We start from the raw sequence: 20016 nt of genomic DNA on the forward strand, positions 1-20016 counted from the left end.
CCCTTATGAAGGCCTGTGTGGAGTCTGTGACCCCAAACTGAAGCAGAGGACATGGGACAATGCTGAAGACTATAATGAATTTCTGAGGACCAAGGAGCTTTGTCTGGGGAAAGTAGTCTTGTGGGCTGAGCAATGGACAGAGTTTTGTTGCTAACCATAAGGAGGATTCATATAGGACGTGGCGTGGCGTGGCATGGACATTGATATGATATATCATATATCATATATGATATGTGATATATAGAATATATCATATATGCTCAAGTAGGGAGAAGGTAAACTGGGCCATTTTTGGTAAATCTCCTGGGACGATAATTTTAGGTAGTTTGGCATTGAATGATGTTATTATAGGTTTTAAGGACTATTACATATATTTTGGGTTAAAACTGAAAAAATAGAATGCATTTGTTTTTGTCCCAGAGTTTTTGAAACCTCAGCTGGTAAACATTTTGGAGAAATGTTTGCCATCTGAGGTCAAATGAGCCACTAATGAGCCACTGAAGTGAGTCAAAGGGATTTTTAGAAAGTAATTTTCAAAGATTAAAACTGACATTTTTGTAGTTTTATCTTAAACATGTAAAACATGAAATGAGCAAATGCATTATTTACACAGCTCTCCTTGAATGGGGTGCTCTCCACCGTACATTGTGGAGCACAGAGGACAGACTGGATTTCTGTATGTATGAACATACATTCATTTTCCTGTTAATAATTAAATAGAATAAATTTTTACCAGGCAAAGCGTTAAAAACTAATTCTTTTGGTGTGCATGCATTGTTGTCCATGTGTACTTTAAAATAAACATTTCTTTTGTCCTTAAGAGACTTGACTTGTTTATGAATTTTACAAAATCACAGAGAAAAGATTAACTGTTGTTTCATGGGGTGTGTTTGGGGGTGCCTCATCAAGATCATACATCAATCATGTGTCTGTGTTGTACAACACCTGGGCCTTTTCAGTTTACTTTAAGCATGTGAATTGCATTAGCAAATGTAGACGTAACCTGAGATTTTTGTCGTGTGAAAAATAGTTAAACAATGTCCTATAGTTCCTAGTTCAATTGCGTTTACTATAATGTAGGCTATAATATATTACGCGGTCTTTGCTGACCCCTAGTGGTAGCTCAAAAAGTAAACATTGCATTTTTTTGTAAGAAACGAAGTTTTTGTTATGACGGCAATGAAAATAATGACGTCTCTCTCTTTTTTTTAATTTATTTTTTACTCTCTAACCGCATTATTTATGTTTGCTTTAATAAAAGTGTTTTGCATTCACAAACTAGGCTTCAGACACTAATCTTGCTTTGATTGGACGTTTGGGTTTTTGAAGAACTAACAAAGACACGTGACTTACAGTTTCACTCCTTTTTTCGTGGACGTCTTCGGCGTTGCATCTGAAGAGAAACTCTAACCCAGACAGACCGATGCTGAAGTTCGCTTCTTTGTGATGCAAGGGTAACTGCTTTAAAATTACACCTGAATAATTATTTTGTCTTGTTTGTTGCATATGATCTGAACCTTTGCAACTGTTAGCCTATATCAAAGAAGGGAGATTAGACTGTACCTCTAGAAACTACCGTTCTGAACTGCTTCAACTTCTGTCATTTGATACAACAGCATACACCGTGACAATGTAACTGAAAAGATGGAGGATGATTTTGAATATAAAATATTGTGAAAGATTTCTGAATGTTCTGAGGTTGGCACTGCAGCACAGAGTCACATTGTTTCAACCACAAGAGACACATTCATGTCAGCATGTTTATGAAATCGGGAAGAATGCGTCACAAGCTCGTATTTCAAGTAACCATACTTTTATTTGAACACAAATTTCAATGGATACATTCTTGCAAAGTTATTTTGCTGTTGGCAAAACTGTATGAACTTCATTGCCATGGGTCCCTCAAGCATTCTTCTGCTATCCTCATGTTACTCAAGAGCTGATTTAGAGGGCTGAGCCAGCTTCAGCTGTAATTGAAACAATATGTTTGATGCTACTAAAGTCTTTAAAAATAGACTGCCACACAGTCTTGACGCAGTCATAGTCTTTTACCATAACCTTTTATTTATTTTGTTGCATAATACCTTGTTTGCTCACAACACTAAACATACAGGTAGCCAAAGTTTATCAGTAGACACTGATAAAGGACATGTGGCCTCTTGTCTCACCTGTGGTTGTTTCATGGGTGTTTCCTTTCAGTTTCCTCCTCCCTCTCGTGCCGACTTGAATCCAGCCCTCAACTGCCAGACCAGTTTCAACCACTGGTTGCACACCCAGGAAGTAGACGGCTAAGAATAATAACATGGAACTACTGATATATCTTTGACAACAATTTGGGGAACTGCCTGAATGAAATTTTGAAGTCCTACAGACTAGGTATGTTTGTATACATTTAAAATCTCCAGCTGATCAGCAGTTTGCATTTGTTGTAAATCAGCTTTTCAAGTTAGTTTAGACTTTATGCTGAATCAAGTTTCTGCCTGAGACATGAGAGATCTCAACATACTCCTAATAGTATCAGCGGTATTAGTTGAGTTGTAAACAATTCAGATGACAAAACTGATATGGCCGATTACATGATTGGTGACAGCCTTTCGTCATTCAAATGTACAGGCATTACACTTACTAATGTCAATTTCAGAGTAAAACATAGAGTAAGATCTAATATTAACTTGTTGACAACACTAGGGCGTGGCTGTATGCACATGCTGAAATTATGTGAGAGGGCAGAGTGAACAGGTAGCCAACAATACCTGCTCACATTCTTTTGAGTGTGAAACCGGAAGATGTTTGGACACAGGCTCAATACTGCAAATGGTGGGATTAATATTAACTGCTTTGTTTAGAAGTTGTGGGCTTGTTTTGAGTCTCAAAATAACTTTTTTTTTTGTTTTCATACTTGAAATAGGACTGTGATTTGGCCTAGTAGCTGATACTGACAAGTGGTAAGCTATACTATTTAGAGACAATACAGTTTTTGTACAGTGAATTATACTTATTTTGTTGTGTTATTTTAGGGCGTTTAATATGAGCAAATTGTCCTTTTCAAATTTAAGATGGTCAGATTTTTGTAATGTTTCCGGCCACCCTGAGCTATTACCATAACTCATTCTGGGAATTAATATTATGATCTTATACATGTTGATTAGGAAGGGTGTGTTGGCTCTACTTGCCTTCAGGGGATGTTTGCGAAAGAACAAGTTTCATCCTCACATTCTCAAAATTTATTCCCACTGTCGACTTAAATGTCGCTGAAAGTTTGGAAATGGCAAATAAGTTAAAGGCCTACTAGGAGAAAGGTAGAACTATTTATATACTCTTACACTTAATCACAAAAAATTTCTTAGAAAGGTAGTGTTATAATTACTTTGACTATTGTGGTTCTCAAAAGTAATACAAATTTGATATATCAGCTTTGTCAGAACTATAAGAACTAAGATCCCATAGTAACGCAAAGAAAGTACTACTATGTTGGTGTTGAAAATGAATCTATGAAATCTATTGTCTAAAAAAATTGCATTTATTAGGCCCGAGCGCCATGGGTGGCGTAGGGCCTATTGTTACTGTTCAGCAGTGCACGCAGCGCACGCAACAGAGCGCAAAGCGCTCTCCCCTTTCCAAACACACACTCACACTCACATGCCAGTGACTGACATGACATGGCACGCTGGCATCGCCCGTGGGCCGCGACAGCGCCCTAATTGTTACTGTTCACTCCAAAACGTAGATCAGGTGCATTCGTGGAGCACGGCATGTGCAGGGCTCAGCATGGTCGAGGTGCGGCGTGGCGTGGCGTAGGCTCGAGCGAGGGCCGATCATCGCCGCTTGCGGCTATATTTTATTATTATTGTTGTATTGAAATCTCTATAAAGTATCGAATGTATTCCATAGTATCAAATTAGGTTTAAATTTTAGTATCGTGACAACACTGTTTTTATTTTGGATTTGAATCTCAACATCAATTGTCATTTTATTTTGAAAGATAACATGTGCACAGATCTGAGTACTCCTTCCACTACACCTCTAATTTGTGTTTCTGTCTAGTTTGGTAGTTATTCTGAGTATTTCCTGTGTTAAGTTACCTCGTGTCTGGTGTCTGGTCCACAGCTGTGAGCCCTCTGCACCATGTTTTCCTCCGCTGCCCCATTCAAGAACCAGCACTACTCCGATCTGAAGAAGACCTGTATCAGGGATAAGGTGCTGTTTGAAGATCCTGAATTCCCTGCCAACAACTCGTCCCTGTACTTTCGGAAACCTCCACCTGGAAGAGTGGTGTGGAAGAGACCAGGGGTAAGTGCTATGGAGCTCAGAATGAAATATCAAGAAACATGGAAATCTGCCATCTGCCATGTTTGCCAAGTGTACAAAATGTCCATAGAGATTTATTAACAAAAAGTAGCCATGGAACAACCTGATAAGATGTTCACTGGTTCACTACTATACATTTATCTATAGTGTCAGAATACTTTGAATCAAGTTTAGTATATAGCATCTTAAAACTTCCATTGGTTTAACATTAGACTAACTGCAAATTCTATGAGGTATAGCAGCACTAAAAGCAAGTCCTATCATGTATAATCCTTTTGTGTACTATGCATGATTCACTACATACACTCAGACTGTGAAATGTATAGAACCTCCAAATGACTGCATGTCCCTCCCGCCTGTCGTAGGAGATCAGTAACTCGCCACATCTGTTTGTGGAGGGTATTAGCTCACATGACTTGAACCAAGGAATTGTGGGAAACTGCTGGTTCGTTGCTGCCTGCTCCTGTTTGGCCCTGAAGGAGAATTTATGGAAAAGGGTGAGTATAGCAGTTGAAAATGCGTGTGTTGTTTTAGATGTTCCAAATGGCATTGAAAATTATCATGGATCTTAATTCTCTTGTTAACAAAAAATGTCTAACCCCATTGCAATAGAATGTAATTTTAAACACAAAGTAAGCATGAGTAATACTTCATTATTACCATTTGGGCTTATACAAATTCAGATATACAGTAAAAAAAATCTGTGATTTGTTTTGCAGTAGAAATAAATTAATGAATTTAAAACATTTATTACAACAGATGGTCATACACCGATCATACAATTTTGGTATCAATTAGTAAAGTAATGATTAGTAGTAATGATTTTTGACAACGCAATTTCCACAACTTGTTAACTTTTTAAATATCCCAATGCTGAAGAAATCAATACAATAAAAATAATAACTCTTTTGCTAAATTCTACACTGTGGACTACAGCAAAAATGTGGTATAACTAGGTAATGGAATTCACCTGAAGGTCTACGTGAACTTGGACAAATACCTGTGTCTTTCATTACAGGTGATCCCAGACTGGAAGGAGCAGGAGTGGGATGACAAACACCCAGAGAACTATGCAGGGATCTTCCACTTTCAGTTTTGGATTTTTGGGGAGTGGATGGACGTGGTGGTGGACGACCGACTGCCCACCATCAATGGGGACCTCATCTACTGTCATTCAAAAGACAACAACGAGTTCTGGAGCGCTCTGCTGGAGAAGGCCTATGCTAAGTGAGTAACACCAAAGTCTTCAACACTGCAAAACATGAATATCAATATTGGTTTGAATTACATGAATTCAAGAGAATAATATTAATTTCAGTAGCTATTTAGACACTTCAGATAATGTTCTTAGCGTGAATGTGGTGTGTTTCTGAGTGGTGGTTGGAGGGGCTGAGTGTGCAGATTGGTAGTCTTTCTTCTGTCAGTCTAGCCCAGGACTACAATAGTAGTTTACCACCATCGAGTATGGAGGGGATGAATTATGCACTAAATTGTTGAGTGATTTCAAGTTCACTCTATGACAAATGCATTATTATTATTATTATTATTATTATTATTATTATTATTACCTCTGACAAGGAGGTTATGTTTTTGCCGGCGTTTGTCTGTTTGTTTGTCTTTTTGTTTGTCTGTTAGCAACATAACTTAAAAAGTTATGGACCGATTTTGATGAAATTTTCAGGATTTGTTGGAAATGTGAAAAGGAAGAAGATTTCATTTTGGGGGTGATCCAGAAGAAATCCTGGATTCTGGATCACTTTGAAATTTTAGTTAACATTGTGGTAAATGGGGCCAAAAATTTTGTTTCTCAATATCTCGGTTAATTATTGACCAAACCCCATGAAATTTGACTCATGGATGGACAATGGGATCCTCTTTCATATTCCAAAGGCTGATCTGGATCTGATCCAGAAGACTGATTTTATCGCAATTTATATAAAAAATGGGGGTAGTCCTTGGCGGAGGTCTGCGCTCTCTGAGTGCTTTTCTAGTTATTATTATTATTATTATTATTATTAACTATAATAATAATAATAATAATAGTTAATCATTTACTAGACTACAATTTTCTTTTTTTTTTATTATTTCAAGCTAAATTATCTTCTAACCTGTCAAAAATGTCCCAAAAACAATTAAATATTCTGTGTGACATAAGTAATTCAATTAAAATTTGGCAAAATTACTGAAATCCAGATTAATATTCTGAATTCAAGTCATTTCAACCAAGGCAAGATATAGAAACTATAATATATCATGATCAGAGACACGTGCAGCAGAATAATTAATGTGTCAGAACTACAGTATTTTTCATAGCAATTAAATATTAATGCTAATTATTGTGTGGAACAGTTGATTAGACATCCAGCTATGCACATGTAATTCCAGTGTATGAGATGCAACCTTTTTCCACAGGCTGTCTGGCTGCTACGAGTCACTGGAGGGTGGAAACACTGGGGATGCAGTGGTAGACTTCAGTGGAGCTGTGGCAGAAACCATTGACCTGCAGGAGGGAGCTTATCACAGTGACCAGAAGAAACAAGATGAACTGTTTGCAGATGTGCTCAAAGTCTATGACAGAGGAGGCATTATCAGCTGCTCCATCAAGGTCAGTCACAGTATTATCTTTGAGAGTCTGCCACCTGCTTGTCTCCATGGGTAATTAACGCCTGGAGGGCTCCACAGTATGACATTAAATTTATCCATCTTTTTTTTGTTACTATTACTTTATTGTTTAAAAAAAAATCAAACAATCAATTACTGTGAGCAGGGATGCCTCTCCATAGATCTGACCTGTAACTTGGCCTGTTGACGTCACCCACTTGTCTCTATTAAGATGGATACTGTGGAACATTTCAGGCGAAGCAAAAACACAACAGATGTCCCAGAGTAACAGAAATGTTTGTGTACATTTTAAAATCTCATTTGCAGCCAGCAGAGCAGTCAACACAGCATGTGAACACATGATATACAAACTAAAAATATACAACAATACATTTTGTAATTCAGTAAAGATGATCTTTTTAAAAGACTAAAGGCATTGCATTGTGATAAAGGATATTTTGAACCTGTTGGCTGTGTGTTGTGTGTTTTCTTAATACTTGAAACAAAAGGAGGACTGTGGGATCTCTAAGTATCATGATCAAAAGAGTATAATATATCCGTTCTTTGTTGGAAAATGTTTTACTGATATCTTACCTGCCAGTAAAGAGTTCAGTGAGAACTACCTAAATTAAGAAATGCATGCAAACTTTTCTGTTATCTAAAATTTTATACATGTAAATATATTTAGTTCCAGTGTCTGTTCCACATTCCACACCAGTTCCTCATTTTTTAGTTACTATCCATTTGTGGAAATATAATGGAATATTTGTAGCCTTCTTTGTGAGTTCTAAACTAATAGAACCTTTGTTACAGGCTCAACCACATGAAATAGAGTTGAAGATGGCCAATGGTCTGGTGAAGGGCCATGCATACTCTGTGACGGCGGTGAAGAAGGTGCGACTGGGTCATGGACTGTTGGCCTTCTTTAAAAATGAGACCATCCCAATGATCCGCATGAGAAACCCCTGGGGCAAGACTGAGTGGAACGGAGCCTGGAGTGACATGTGAGGCAGAAACACTGATAATGAGGCAACCTGCTAATATTGATCACTGTGCTATACTGATCTGCTTTTAAAATGCAAAATTGGATCTTATTCAGATTTTTGATGATGTAAACTGACATCATAGTATGACTTTTCAACAGATAAAATAAAATTAAAATGTTTGACTGAAAGAAATAAAAAAAACAACTATTTATAGTTTTGATCTGTTAAACATGATAGAACAAAAAAAAACAACAACATATATATATATATATATATATATATATATATATATATATATATATATATATATATATATATATATATATATATATATATATATATATGTATATATATATATATATATATATATATATATATATATATATATATGTATATATATATGTATATATATATATATATATATATATATATATATATATATATATATATATATATATATATATATATATATATATATAGTATATATATATATATATGTTTTTTCCAAAATATACAACTTAATCACAAATACAAGTTTTATACAATATATGATATCACTTACTTATTGTGTTACTTTTTTTCTTCTATATACTCTTTTAGCTCTGAAGAATGGTCTAAGGTCGGTGACACTGAAAGAGGAAATCTTGGCATCACAGTTGCTGATGATGGAGAGTTTTGGTACTTGCTCAATTACTGTACATAATACAAAGCCTGTGCCTTGCGGTACTAATAGGGCTGGGCCATATCTTATCACTGGTGATGTATTGTGTTAAGTTTGGGGATTTGGGAATAACTTATTATTTAATTTTCCTCCCAGTTGTAAGGAGAGGCAAACAGCAATTGTTGCTAAAACCTAACTTAAACAGTGACCATGAATACTCTCTGCAGAGTCTGAAAACTTTAATAATAAACAAGATCAGATGGGAGGAATGGAAGTCAAGCTTATAGTTATAACTGAAAACAGCCTGAAAGAAGTAAAAGGAAATATTATATAAGCCACATTTTCTCTTTTATATCCTGATAAAACATTCAAGCCATACTGCCCTGCCCTAGTTAATAATTAATACCATTTTGTGCATTGATGTCCACAGGATGGCATTTTCAGACTGGTGCAAGTTCTTCACCGATGCAGATCTTTGTCGTCTCATCAATACCTCCGTCTTAAGTATACACAAAACCTGGAATGAGGTTGTGCACTTTGGGAGCTGGACTAAAAATGCTGACCCTCTCCTCAACCGGTGTGGGGGCTGTGCAAACCACAAATTTACGTTTCTACAGAACCCACAGGTATTTAACACTAATGACTGAGTGATAATAACTGACTGATTTAGGTAAAGCTATTGGGTATTAACATTGTTTTTGTGCAGTATTTGTTTGATGTGACAAAAGAGGAAGATGAGGCCCTGATCTCTCTGCAGCAAAAAGATATGAAGATTCACAGGAAACAAGGCCAAGGGGAAAACCTGACTATTGGCTTTAGTATATTCAAGGTATGGCTCTTTGCTCTCTGACACAGGCCATGTAAATATCAGTATTACACAATAGCCCAGTACAAAGTAATATCAAAACATTTTCTTATCAAGGTTGTATAAGTGTATAAGTAATCTTGGGTTATTAGTCTTTCTACATCTACAAAGCTCAAAACGCTCTCTTCCTCCTGACCTTATCGTGAAGCAATATGATTCACGTTAACAGCTTCCTTTTAGCTTTTGTTCAATAGAAATTGGCAATTCCAAGGCTGAAATTATTCAAATGATTCTAGTGAAGGTACGTAGAACCACGTGACATCACAAGGTGGAAGTGTGAAGGAAGAACTCAGCCTAAATATGCAGGGTTTGTGTGTTAAACATTTGTGAGTGAAACAAAAAAACAGTTCCAGGTATGTTTTTTGATTTTTAACTGGTCAGACATCAGCCAGAGCTCAGAGGATAACAGACTATTGTAGCTGTGAACTAGGCTGTTGTAGAGCATAAAAGAACCCGTGTGATTACTTCAGCTTAGACAGATTTGTTTGTATTGTTCCTATTTCAATCCTCTATTACAACACTACAGGCCTGTACACTAAACATTACAGATTGCATTCTTAGAACAAGGGAGGTGTAGGTGGAAAAAGCACAGCACTAGTCACGTTGGACCACATTTACCATCGTAGTGTATTGTTCTCGTAGTGTTGAAGAGTTAGTAGATTGACAGTGTTTTCTCTATTTCTCCTTTAACCACTAGAGGGCGACGCAATTCCACGTACCCTCTGCAAAATCTTTAATGGTCAGAAAATAACTATGATTTATTAAAAATAAGACATAATTCAAATAAACGTGCCTCTTGTAAGAAAATGAAAATTGAATAGTTTTGTATTGGAGTGTTTTAGTGACTGTATTTTATAACAGATTATTGATTGACCCTCTCCATAATCCCTTTAAAAGTGCATTGTGTAACTTTTCTGTGGAGGGTCCCTCAAACGCTTTTGTCTGTGGAGCCATTATTGCTGATATGGAACATTTCACAGTATGATATTAAACCTTTCTATTTTCATGGAGACCAAACCAGACCAAGTTACAAGTCAGATCTATGGAGAGGCAACCACACTCACAGTCAGAATGCCTGTTTTTCTAGGTATTTTTGAACTATAAAACCACTGTAATTAAATAAATTTAAGGTAGATCTGTTTAATGTGATACTATGGAACATTCCAGGCAGAGCATTGACATCCCCATAGAAACAAGTAGGTGATGAACCCTCCACCAGAAAAGTTACACAATGCACCTTTAACCAAGCACAGAAATCTACTGGAAAAAAATAAAACAAAACATGCTTTTAAATCAAACTTGCATATACATACTCTTATTCTAGATCATTATTGATAAAATTTATTTTATTAAATATTTCATTTTTTCTTGTATTTTTAGGTGGAATTGAATAGGAAGTACCGATTACACGACATTATAACTCAAAAGTGTGTAGCCACTTCGACATACATAAACGCCCGGACAGTCTTCATGAGAGTGGACCTAAAACAGGGCCGATATGTCATCATGCCAACTACATTCAAACCACTGACCCTTGGGGATTATATGCTCCGCCTCTTCACCGACGTGGACTCTGGATGCAGGTATAACTATAAAAGATGTTTTATGTTAACAAATTAAACAATCATAATTAATTGGAATTAGTCTGATGATCACTTTTTTTGATTCCGCTTTCTCCTGTGTATCTTTTTATTATGAAATTTGTGATGAACAGTAGGACATTTTATTCTCATTGAAAGGTAAAAATTGCATCAAAAGGTAGCATTGTATTCAGAGTAAATGTTTGTCATCTTCATCTGAGAAACACGTAGCTAATGTATTCTAAAATATCAACATGGACAATAACCCTCTGAACTATATCAAATGAAGTTGTTTAATTCTGAGTTGCAACGTGATTCAAGTCCATCCTCCATCATAAAAATTAATGTGGATGTAACGATATCCAAATTTCTCAATACAAGATTTTCACAATATGCATCTCATGCTATGATATTATTGCAATATTTTGTGGAGGCTAACAAAATTGTGAATTGTAGTTCACAATACGATATCACAATATTTCTGTTATTGTTACATCCATGTATATGAATGACTCTGTCCTGTGGAAGGGAGCTGACAGAGGACAAACCCAAAGTGCGCTGCTGGAGTTCATTTGTTGGTTATCCTCAAGTGGTCAGTCATGTCTACATTCACGCAGCAGCGGGGCTGGAGAACCAGGACAAGAACGGAGGTAAGCTGTGTTTAAATCTAATACGACTACTGCAATAACAACAATATCTGTAATCATCTTGAATCTCACCACCTTCACCTTGTCCTGTGGTGCAGGAGCAGACCCCTATGTGATTATATACTGTGAAGGGAAGTCAGTCAAGTCTCCTATCCAAAAAGACACATTAGAGCCAGAGTTTGCCATCAGTGGTGTTTTCTACAGGAAGAAACCAAGGAAGCCTATCACTGTGCAGGTAGCACAACTTTACTATTCTCTGATGTCTTAAAATATGTAGTAATTTGGTGTGGCTGCCTTTACTGACGTGATAGAATATCCTCTGCAATGAACAAAATATCATGTCTTTGCACTTGTAGTTTAGACCTCTACAAACTGAAACACATCAGCCATTCTTTATTTAATTTATTTTTAGCCATTCAAATAAATCTTATTTTTGTATTAGTTTATTTGATAATATTTCAGTCTTTCCTCAAATGTTAATGCTCTTGGAGTGGTTTGCACTATGTGCTTTGAACAGAATGAATCCATAAATTACATAAATCACAAATCTGATCACTATCAGATCACTATCACTAATTAATTTTATTTCCATAACTCATGCAGCCATATGAAAATACTGTATATTTTTTGTTTAGTGTTGATGTTATAGTTAAACATGTAAAATATTCTGCTTGTGACACTGCAGATCTGGAACAGTAATGCTGTGAAGGACCAGTTCATGGGGCAGGTGATGCTGTCGGGGTCAGTGAAGGACAGTACTGAAGCTCAGGCCCTGCAGCTACGGAAAGAAGGCGCTCAGATGGCCGATGAGATGCCCGGGCAAATTAGCCTGAAGATCGTCACAGCTACTCAACTCACCGCGATATAACCATATCGTTGTGGAACTGACTAACAAGACCTTACCAAAGCAGTGCTGTAGTTGTGAACTCTGTGAATTGTTATAATGAGTTATATTCACCAATGAGCATTATGCACAGTTAAACTGCCCGTATGGTTGGTTTGAGAGTAGTCTGTGTTTTGGGCAGCTGTCAAACTGTGATGCATTGTTTTCATAGGGATGGGACAAGATTTCGTGCCAGAAAATCTTGATCTTGTCAGACAAAATTGAGCAACATTGTGCACACAAAAATTATCTTGTGATATTTTTTCCAGCATGTTTTTTTACCTGTCTAATCCCTCAGTCATCCAAGTTTTGTCCATAGTAAAAGAAAAAAATAATTCTGTCAAGTGGACAAAACCTCTTCACTTTAAAAGCTTTTGTCCATTGGACAGAATAAAAACATTTTTTGCTATCATTGCCACATTTTCATGTTTGGATTGGACTAAAAAGGCATTACGTTCTGGCGAGTTACATTTCTTGAGAAGCTGCGGTTCCAAAAAGCTGAGCTACACTGACAGCAAAAATATAAAATAAAGTTAATACAATTTCTTGTGGACATTTTCTCGTCCTACCCCCATGTATTCATACTCCTCTGTTCTGTCATTACCTTTATCAGCCATTGTAGCTCGGCTAATTTTAAGACAACAAACTATATCAGTCACATTACAACTATGCGCTAATCATTAATTGAAATATATAGAAAGAGAGAGAGAGACTGAAAGATTGAAATTTGATGCTTACTTGTTTCCAATCCAAATGCATTTGAAAGTTTACCTAGATTTTTTACACTTGTATAAATTACAGATTTTACACTAGTGGTGTTTTACAGAATAGATGGAAAACATTCCTTTTGTTGCAATGGCAGAATTCTCTTTGCATTAGTTTTTAAAGGATTTCTATAATAAATATTTTCTAGAAAACAAGAATTTCAGTGAATTTTGTCCTCTTTTTTATTTCAGTCCAGTTCCCAAACTGCATTTTTTACACTCAAGACACAGCCATGCACAATTCAAAGTTCAAAAAGTCTATTGCTTCAACCACAATTAAAAATAGTTTATCCAAAACCTCAATTCCCCATCGTAAGCTTGTCCATGCCCGAGATGGGGGAAAGTCTGCTGAGGTATGCCGGATGGATCAGCAGTTTTTTACAAAGCTAGACAAGAATAGGAGTAATAATAATAATAATGGTAATAATTTAAAAAGTAACATTTTTTGTCTTTGTTCCATTCTCTTGATACACATTAATAGAGGATTTTATCACACCACGTTTTACACATTCAAATGATAGGAATGTACAGGAGCAACCACAGAGAGGGGGCGGAGTCCGTGTTGTCTCTTGTTGTGCTCATAGTTGAGACCTGTACATTTGGAGCGTCCTGTCCTCAGATGGGACATTCACAGGATACACTGGGACAGTCTGTGTGAGCCTGCACACAGAGGAGTGCATTTTCGGCTTTTTGTCCCAATCAAAGAGCATCCAATGAGCCCAAAGCGGAATCCAGGAGTGCAGCGACAAGTGTACTTCTCCTCTTCCAGGGTGCAAAACATTTAATGATACATACAGCAACCTGAATATTGATTTATATTTTGAAAAAGGTGGCCTCCTGTTATATTTACATACATACATAAATATCCTAACAATCTATTTGAAGATGAGATACAGTGTTAAGTTTGTGTTTCATGCATGGGCTTTGTTGCAACCTCCAGTCTTGTGTACATTTGCTGTACAGTGGAGGTTAGTATGACCAAGCAGCTTACCCTGCACCTCAGAGTGGAACATACAGGTGAGGCATTAACTATAGTGCAGATCGAGGCAGTTCCCTAACACACACACTCACACAGGGATGCTAAATGGTAAAAAATACACACTATATGAACACAAAGCAGACATACTTTTCAGCATTTTTAAACCGGTAACAAAGACACAACGTAATAGTTTGCTCCACAGTTTCCGGTTTGTATTGGTCATTAAACAAGTCATAAAAAAGATGTTTCTTTCTAATAAGCCACCCACTACAGCACACACATATCACTTAACAAACATCACGTAAGACACAATTTAAAGACACTGTTTCATGAGCAGCAGCTAAATAACATGTAGATTTCTGTTCAAAGCCTCAGAACGACATAATAATTTAAATTGAAGCTGTTACTGTGTTTATTGTTATCATTTTGCTTTCGTGAAATGTCGTCTTGTTCCCTGGTTTAACAGGCACATGTAAAGCAGCAGAGATAAACAGTGCTGGAGTGTATGCAGACCATTGCTGCATGCGGTCTGAAACATTGAACTGTACTTTGGCGTATACTTTAGGTTAGTACCTGAATAGATGTATTATCTTGTATATTAGTGGTCAATTAGTTCAAAGTTTGCTTAGTATTCTGTACCTTACCTTGCTAGTACCACAATAAAGATCAATACTACATGAAAGCAACTGAGTTTTCTGAGTTGTAAGTCATTCTTCAATTTAAATATTTTGGTGACCTAAAGTGGTAAACTGATGTTCCTGAAATGTCCACACGTTGTAAGATAAATACTAAATCACTCATACATTCACTCTACACATACATACACACACACACGCACACACACACACACACACAATGTCACACGTCTACACAGTAATGTGCCACTTTGAGATGTGAAATCTGCAGCAGTGTTGATCCACACAGTTGTCATCATGCAAGAAATGTAGGTTCCAGAGTCCCCCAAAAACAGGAGCTTAAGATGAGGCCTTGCTCCACTGAGGGACTAAAGGAAACTGACCTAAAGCTTGGAGAGGGATCACAGGCGGTTTGTACTCACTCCTGAAGTTCCTGGCTTTTACCAATCCTACTTTTGGTATGGGAGCCTTCCAAACATGACCATTCAAACACACATTCAGACACAGGTCGAGATGCACCACTTGTACAGTGCTGGAAAAGGAAATATGGAGGCAAAGTTTGAGCAGCGTGCGACGTGAGGCTGCAAGGCCAGTGTCCGTCCTGCATACGGAGCCTGGGGTATAGTCCCTGTGTAATCAAATTACACAGTAACCCATATAGAGATGTCCCAGTCACACCATGCACCATCCAAACACCCAAAATGCACTTCTCCCATGTAAGTGCTGCAGCTTTGGGCGTGGAGAGAGGGTGCGTCTTAGCGACTGCTGTTCTTTATGGCTTCCTTTGCAGCTACAATCAGAGGCGTCAGGCTGGACAGAGGCTTGGCCAGCTTCAGGAAGTTATGCTGTAGAATCAGAAAAGGCTGCTATCAGCAAACTAAAAGACAAATACAGGTCTGATGCCCACTAGAGGCCACAAGGGGAATAGAAGCCATTAAGACTTCTGATACTTGTAATTTGGAGATGCTTTTACCTGCAGTAGCTCCTTGGCTGAGCCTCTGCGGTCCACATCCATCTCCAAACAACGATTGAGGAAGTCTCTGAAAACTGATGAGAGTCTCTCTGGGTTTTGCAGCTCTGGAGTGCCGTTAGTTGCTATAAGGTACAGGGCCTGGATACAACACAGACAGATAAATTATTATCATTAACAGTATAATATATTATTATGATAATAACATCTGAAGTATTAATGAAAATAATGTAAAGTTATTTTAATTCAGCTGCTTATGTCACTTTTACTTTATCATTCAGAAACTTTGATTATATGCTGGTCACATACTAGAAGAGTGGTAATGTATTAGAAAATAAGAATGAAAGGAAAGGTTTCACTTTAATTGACAGTGTCAATAATTATGACTAATCATTTAATTGTGATTTTTTTGTTTTCACAATAACTGAAACAAATTTTGTATTGTGACGTCCCTAGTCACCAGATAGTGCTCCTTACCCTAAGGGGATTTTCATTCAAATATGGGGGCTCTCCTTCAACCATCTCTATTGCCATGATACCCAGAGACCAGATGTCTACTTTGGGGCCGTAGGCTTTTCTTGTCACAACCTCTGGAGCCATCCAGTAAGGCGTGCCCACCATTGTACTGCGTTTGTTTTGCTCTGGCGTTATTTGAGCGCAGAACCCAAAGTCAGCTGTAGGGGGAGAAATCATTTAATCAGTGAATGCACATTACAGTTTTGATGCTATATCTCACTTGTGCTGATAAAACAAGGATTGGACGTACTGAGCTTGACAGATCCATCCATACCAAGGAGGATATTGTCACTCTTTATATCTCTGTGAATGACCTGGTTAGAGTGAAGGAAGTCCAGAGCCTGAAGACACTGTGGGTAGAGACAAACTGCAAGTCATTTTTTGAATGATAACATAAAGGTCAATCGCTTTATGGCACAGAGGACAGGCCCAAGAGGAAGCTGCTGATTAAGTGTAAGGTTGGCATAGTACCTCTCTGCAGACCGCAGCGATCTGGCCTTCATCCATACACGTCTCTGTCACTACATCTGTCAATGAGCCTCCAGCCAAATACTCCATCACCACCCATAACTCGTCTCCCACCAAGTAACTGACGAGAACAAACAATTAAAACAGATGAGTAAATTGACTTTAATTAATATACTAAATATTTGTAACAATATGGAACCTATGTACATAACATATGAGTAGTGTTTTAATATTTTAAAATGAATAGTAAAAAAATAATAAATGAAAATTGATAAGTGATTATTTAAAAATGTGCGGACTGCAGGTGGCAGTAAAGCACAATTTCTTCAGCTCTGATGCCTCCATTATGGGGACATATAAGGAAGTAGTACAATAAAGATGTGGGCTCATATACATCTGTTTTTGTGTTTTCCTTTATCTGGAAAATAAGTCTATAAAATATCTCGTGCTTGCAAGTGATACAATTGTGAGTGTGTGTGGATATGATTGTGAGTGTAACGACTATATAGGTAAAGTATACAAAACCCACCTGTCCAGATAATTTACTATATTTGAGTTCTTGTTTTCCCTCATCACCAGGATCTCATTGATGATCAGCTCCTTCTTGGGCTGCTGCTGCAGATTCATCTGTTTAATGGCCACCTGAGACAAGACCATCACTTTGTTAACATCTCTGTGAAGCGTTCTCAAATCTAAAGCTATAAAATTAATTAAGTAATATTGCTCAAACCTCTTGGCCAGTTGCTATGTCTATAGCCGTATACACAGTGCCAGATGCTCTGGAAAAAAAAATAAATTAAAAAAATCAATATTATACCATGAAATTGCAAAAGTCAGACTGAAGCCCCTCTATTGATACTAGTATTTTTAATGCCACCACAATGACTGACTTAAAAACATTTCTCTTTGTACTGAGACAGCAAAGGTTTACAAACTAAGCACAAACACAAATAATTTATAGTTTCCAATAATTGTCTGCAGTCAGAGGAATGTATGCATGGATTCAACCCTTATTTGGAAGTAACTCCTGAAACCAGAGACCTGGAGCAGCTCCTGTCCTTTCTCTGTCAGATACAGTACACCAGTGTCCACTCAGCGCTCTAAATAATGAACCAGGCCCCGTTGCTCTCATGTGAGACACACAAACTAGTTTAAAATACTAAACCTCTTTTATTAGGTCATATTTTACTGTCGCTACAGTTTAAAGAGATATTGACTTACCCTTGTCCAATTTTCTCAAAGCGCGTGTACTTCTTTTTGGGATCTCCCACGCTCACAATACTCCCTGAGTCAAAAAGAAAAATAAACATGTATAACTGATTAAGCCCATGTGTGAGGGAGAGTCAAGGACAAAATGGACAGCTGTGAGGTGTATCTCTATTTTAGGCTGATTTCATGCCTTTCTAATACAAATGTAGAGACTAGAATTATACATTTTTAAATTCAATAACAGTACAAAGGGTGAAAGAAAATGCATTTTGTGAGAAAACCTTTGTCTTCAAAAAGTTCATGCAAGTAATGAGGTTAAGGATATATGAAATATTCTGGTGTAATGGGAGGAAACGGTTTTGTCCCACTACTGACATTAACTCCTGATTTACAGCTGAAGTTCTGCTTAAAATAAGTTTCTTACAAGTTAATATGGCTCATACATGTAAATGTTAAGTATATCTTCTAGCCCCAAGCAGAGACATCTCTCACACAAGCACACTAACAGCCAAGATGGGTGAAGCTGAAGTATGACCTGGGCAATATTTGAAGCAAAATACTTGAATAAACATAAACCCCTGGAAATACATTATAGCTTTAAAAAGAAACTGGGGTCCTATTCTCCAGATCCAGAGATTTTTAGACACTTACTAAGTCTCTCCAGGATTTCCTCATCCGTCATCTTGGACTTCTTCCTCTGGCGGTCCGTGTTGCGGTACAGGGTGTTGGGCGTGTTGTCTGGCTGCACCTGGGACTCGGGGGGAGTGGGAACCTCTTTGACTGGGGTGGGGGGCTTTGGTGGATCCATAACAGACCGCGTATAAATCTGATACAAATACTATAATTAATCAACTAGAAGAGATATAAAGGTTAAACAAATGTAAATAAACATACAGATTTGGTGTGTTCAGGTCGAGGGGCGATCATAGGAGGCACCTCGTCTTCGTCCTCCTCCTCTTCTTCCTCCTCTTCCTCTTCTTCTTCCTCCTCATCCTCCTCCTCTGAGACCGGAGGAGCAATGGGGGGCTCTGTGGAGGTTTTGGCACCCTGAAAAAAACACACAGTTATAATTTAAAAGATATGAAAGATAACTGAATGGAAAAAATGGGAAAACTGTACTTTCTACTAATTCGCCTATTCAATAAACATTTGATGGTTTGAAAGGAAATACTTCAGCTATATAATTAAACTTATCAAATGCGGAATGCAAAATAAACAGTGACTACAGAGCATCTGATGTAAGAATATTTCTACTTTTAATAAATGCTTATATGAGTTCAAAATACATATTGCAAAAAAGGACGAAAGAGATCCCAATCTTGGAAATAAGAAGAAATAAGAAAAAAAGGGGTTGTTCTAGAACTGTTAAAAGCATGAGAAAAGTTACTATCTCTACAAAGTTAGTGTCTATAAATACCATACAGAAGAGATGAAGTCTGGTGGTGATGAAAAGGTGATAGTGGAAAGGTTTTTCAGGGATCATGTTTAAGTGGAAGTCATCTTTTAGAAATATGTCATTGAAAATAGGTCATTTCAAACTCAAAGATGAAATAAATTAGCAGTGTCTGTATGAGGTAGAGCAGTGAGTGAATAAAGGGAGTGAGGGAGGTCCCAGTAAGTGGAAGTAGGTTCCTGTCTGCTCCACGCAAGACAGGCCCAACTCTGCAGCAGATGAGTGGCTAAAGCAGTGTCTGTGCTGCTTCAGGCCATGCGGTGATATCTACAGCCTAATGATGATGAGGTTAGACTAGGAGTATGAGCTCACACATGCAGAGGCTGGACAGTCACAGCCCTCTGTGGCATGCGCCCCTGCCCTGCTGTTTCTAAGGGAAACAGCTGAATAAAAACACAAGAGGTGCTCAGGTCTGAAAGTCACACCCCCTACAGTGTTTGAATCAGGAGGATCAAATTTAGCTGAAGAAGCCAATGAAGAGGTAAGTCAAG

The 20016-nt window shown here is 37.5% G+C and overlaps 2 protein-coding genes across 12 annotated transcripts in view; one reads left to right on the top strand and one right to left on the bottom strand.

Annotated features, from left to right (window-relative positions):
- Positions 1 to 1335: 1335 nt before the first annotated feature.
- On the top strand, positions 1336 to 13454 carry LOC110158385 (calpain-5-like). Of its 4 annotated transcripts, none has more exons than XM_055148180.1 (15): positions 1336 to 1454; positions 2200 to 2376; positions 2909 to 2945; positions 4079 to 4290; positions 4674 to 4805; positions 5327 to 5535; positions 6721 to 6913; positions 7723 to 7913; positions 8496 to 8573; positions 8987 to 9182; positions 9263 to 9385; positions 10802 to 11004; positions 11530 to 11651; positions 11747 to 11883; positions 12334 to 13454. In XM_055148180.1, exons 4-15 carry the CDS (start codon positions 4126 to 4128, stop codon positions 12514 to 12516), a joined length of 1932 nt encoding a protein of 643 aa, XP_055004155.1. In that variant the 5' UTR covers positions 1336 to 1454; positions 2200 to 2376; positions 2909 to 2945; positions 4079 to 4125; the 3' UTR covers positions 12517 to 13454. The 4 variants fall into 4 exon arrangements, with proteins under 4 accessions (XP_055004155.1, XP_020778506.1, XP_055004154.1 ...); XM_020922847.2 differs by having other exon boundaries at positions 4108 to 4290; XM_055148179.1 differs by lacking the exon at positions 2909 to 2945 and having other exon boundaries at positions 4108 to 4290.
- A 15-nt stretch (positions 13455 to 13469) lies between these two features.
- LOC110158383 (serine/threonine-protein kinase PAK 3) overlaps positions 13470 to 20016 on the bottom strand; it is a 28705-nt gene continuing 22158 nt past the window's right edge. For 6 of the 8 annotated variants that reach the window (XM_055148184.1, XM_055148186.1, XM_055148185.1 and 3 more), the window contains 10 exons: positions 18967 to 19119; positions 18724 to 18898; positions 18085 to 18154; positions 17594 to 17642; positions 17393 to 17505; positions 16867 to 16984; positions 16646 to 16745; positions 16357 to 16553; positions 15883 to 16020; positions 13470 to 15754 (listed from right to left, as the gene is read on the bottom strand). In XM_055148184.1, the coding sequence (XP_055004159.1) occupies positions 15665 to 15754; positions 15883 to 16020; positions 16357 to 16553; positions 16646 to 16745; positions 16867 to 16984; positions 17393 to 17505; positions 17594 to 17642; positions 18085 to 18154; positions 18724 to 18898; positions 18967 to 19119 (1203 nt within the window). In that variant the 3' untranslated portion in view covers positions 13470 to 15664. The remainder of the gene's footprint in view (positions 15755 to 15882; positions 16021 to 16356; positions 16554 to 16645; positions 16746 to 16866; positions 16985 to 17392; positions 17506 to 17593; positions 17643 to 18084; positions 18155 to 18723; positions 18899 to 18966; positions 19120 to 20016) is intronic. The other 2 variants (XM_055148188.1, XM_020922845.2) reach the window with 1 other exon arrangement.

This window comes from Boleophthalmus pectinirostris, unplaced genomic scaffold (genome assembly GCF_026225935.1).
Source record: "Boleophthalmus pectinirostris isolate CB_2022bp ecotype Guang Dong unplaced genomic scaffold, ASM2622593v1 HiC_scaffold_12, whole genome shotgun sequence".
NCBI lineage: Eukaryota > Metazoa > Chordata > Actinopteri > Gobiiformes > Gobiidae > Boleophthalmus > Boleophthalmus pectinirostris.

Bases quoted from the DNA above. Each gene is read 5' to 3' on its own strand.
- LOC110158385 (XM_055148180.1), top strand. From the start codon at position 4,126: ATGTTTTCCTCCGCTGCCCCATTCAAGAACCAGCACTACTCCGATCTG. The intron at 4,806-5,326 runs GTGAGTATAGCA...CTTTCATTACAG, and splicing joins AGGAGAATTTATGGAAAAGG to GTGATCCCAGACTGGAAGGA. The intron at 8,574-8,986 runs GTACTTGCTCAA...TGATGTCCACAG, and splicing joins GCTGATGATGGAGAGTTTTG to GATGGCATTTTCAGACTGGT.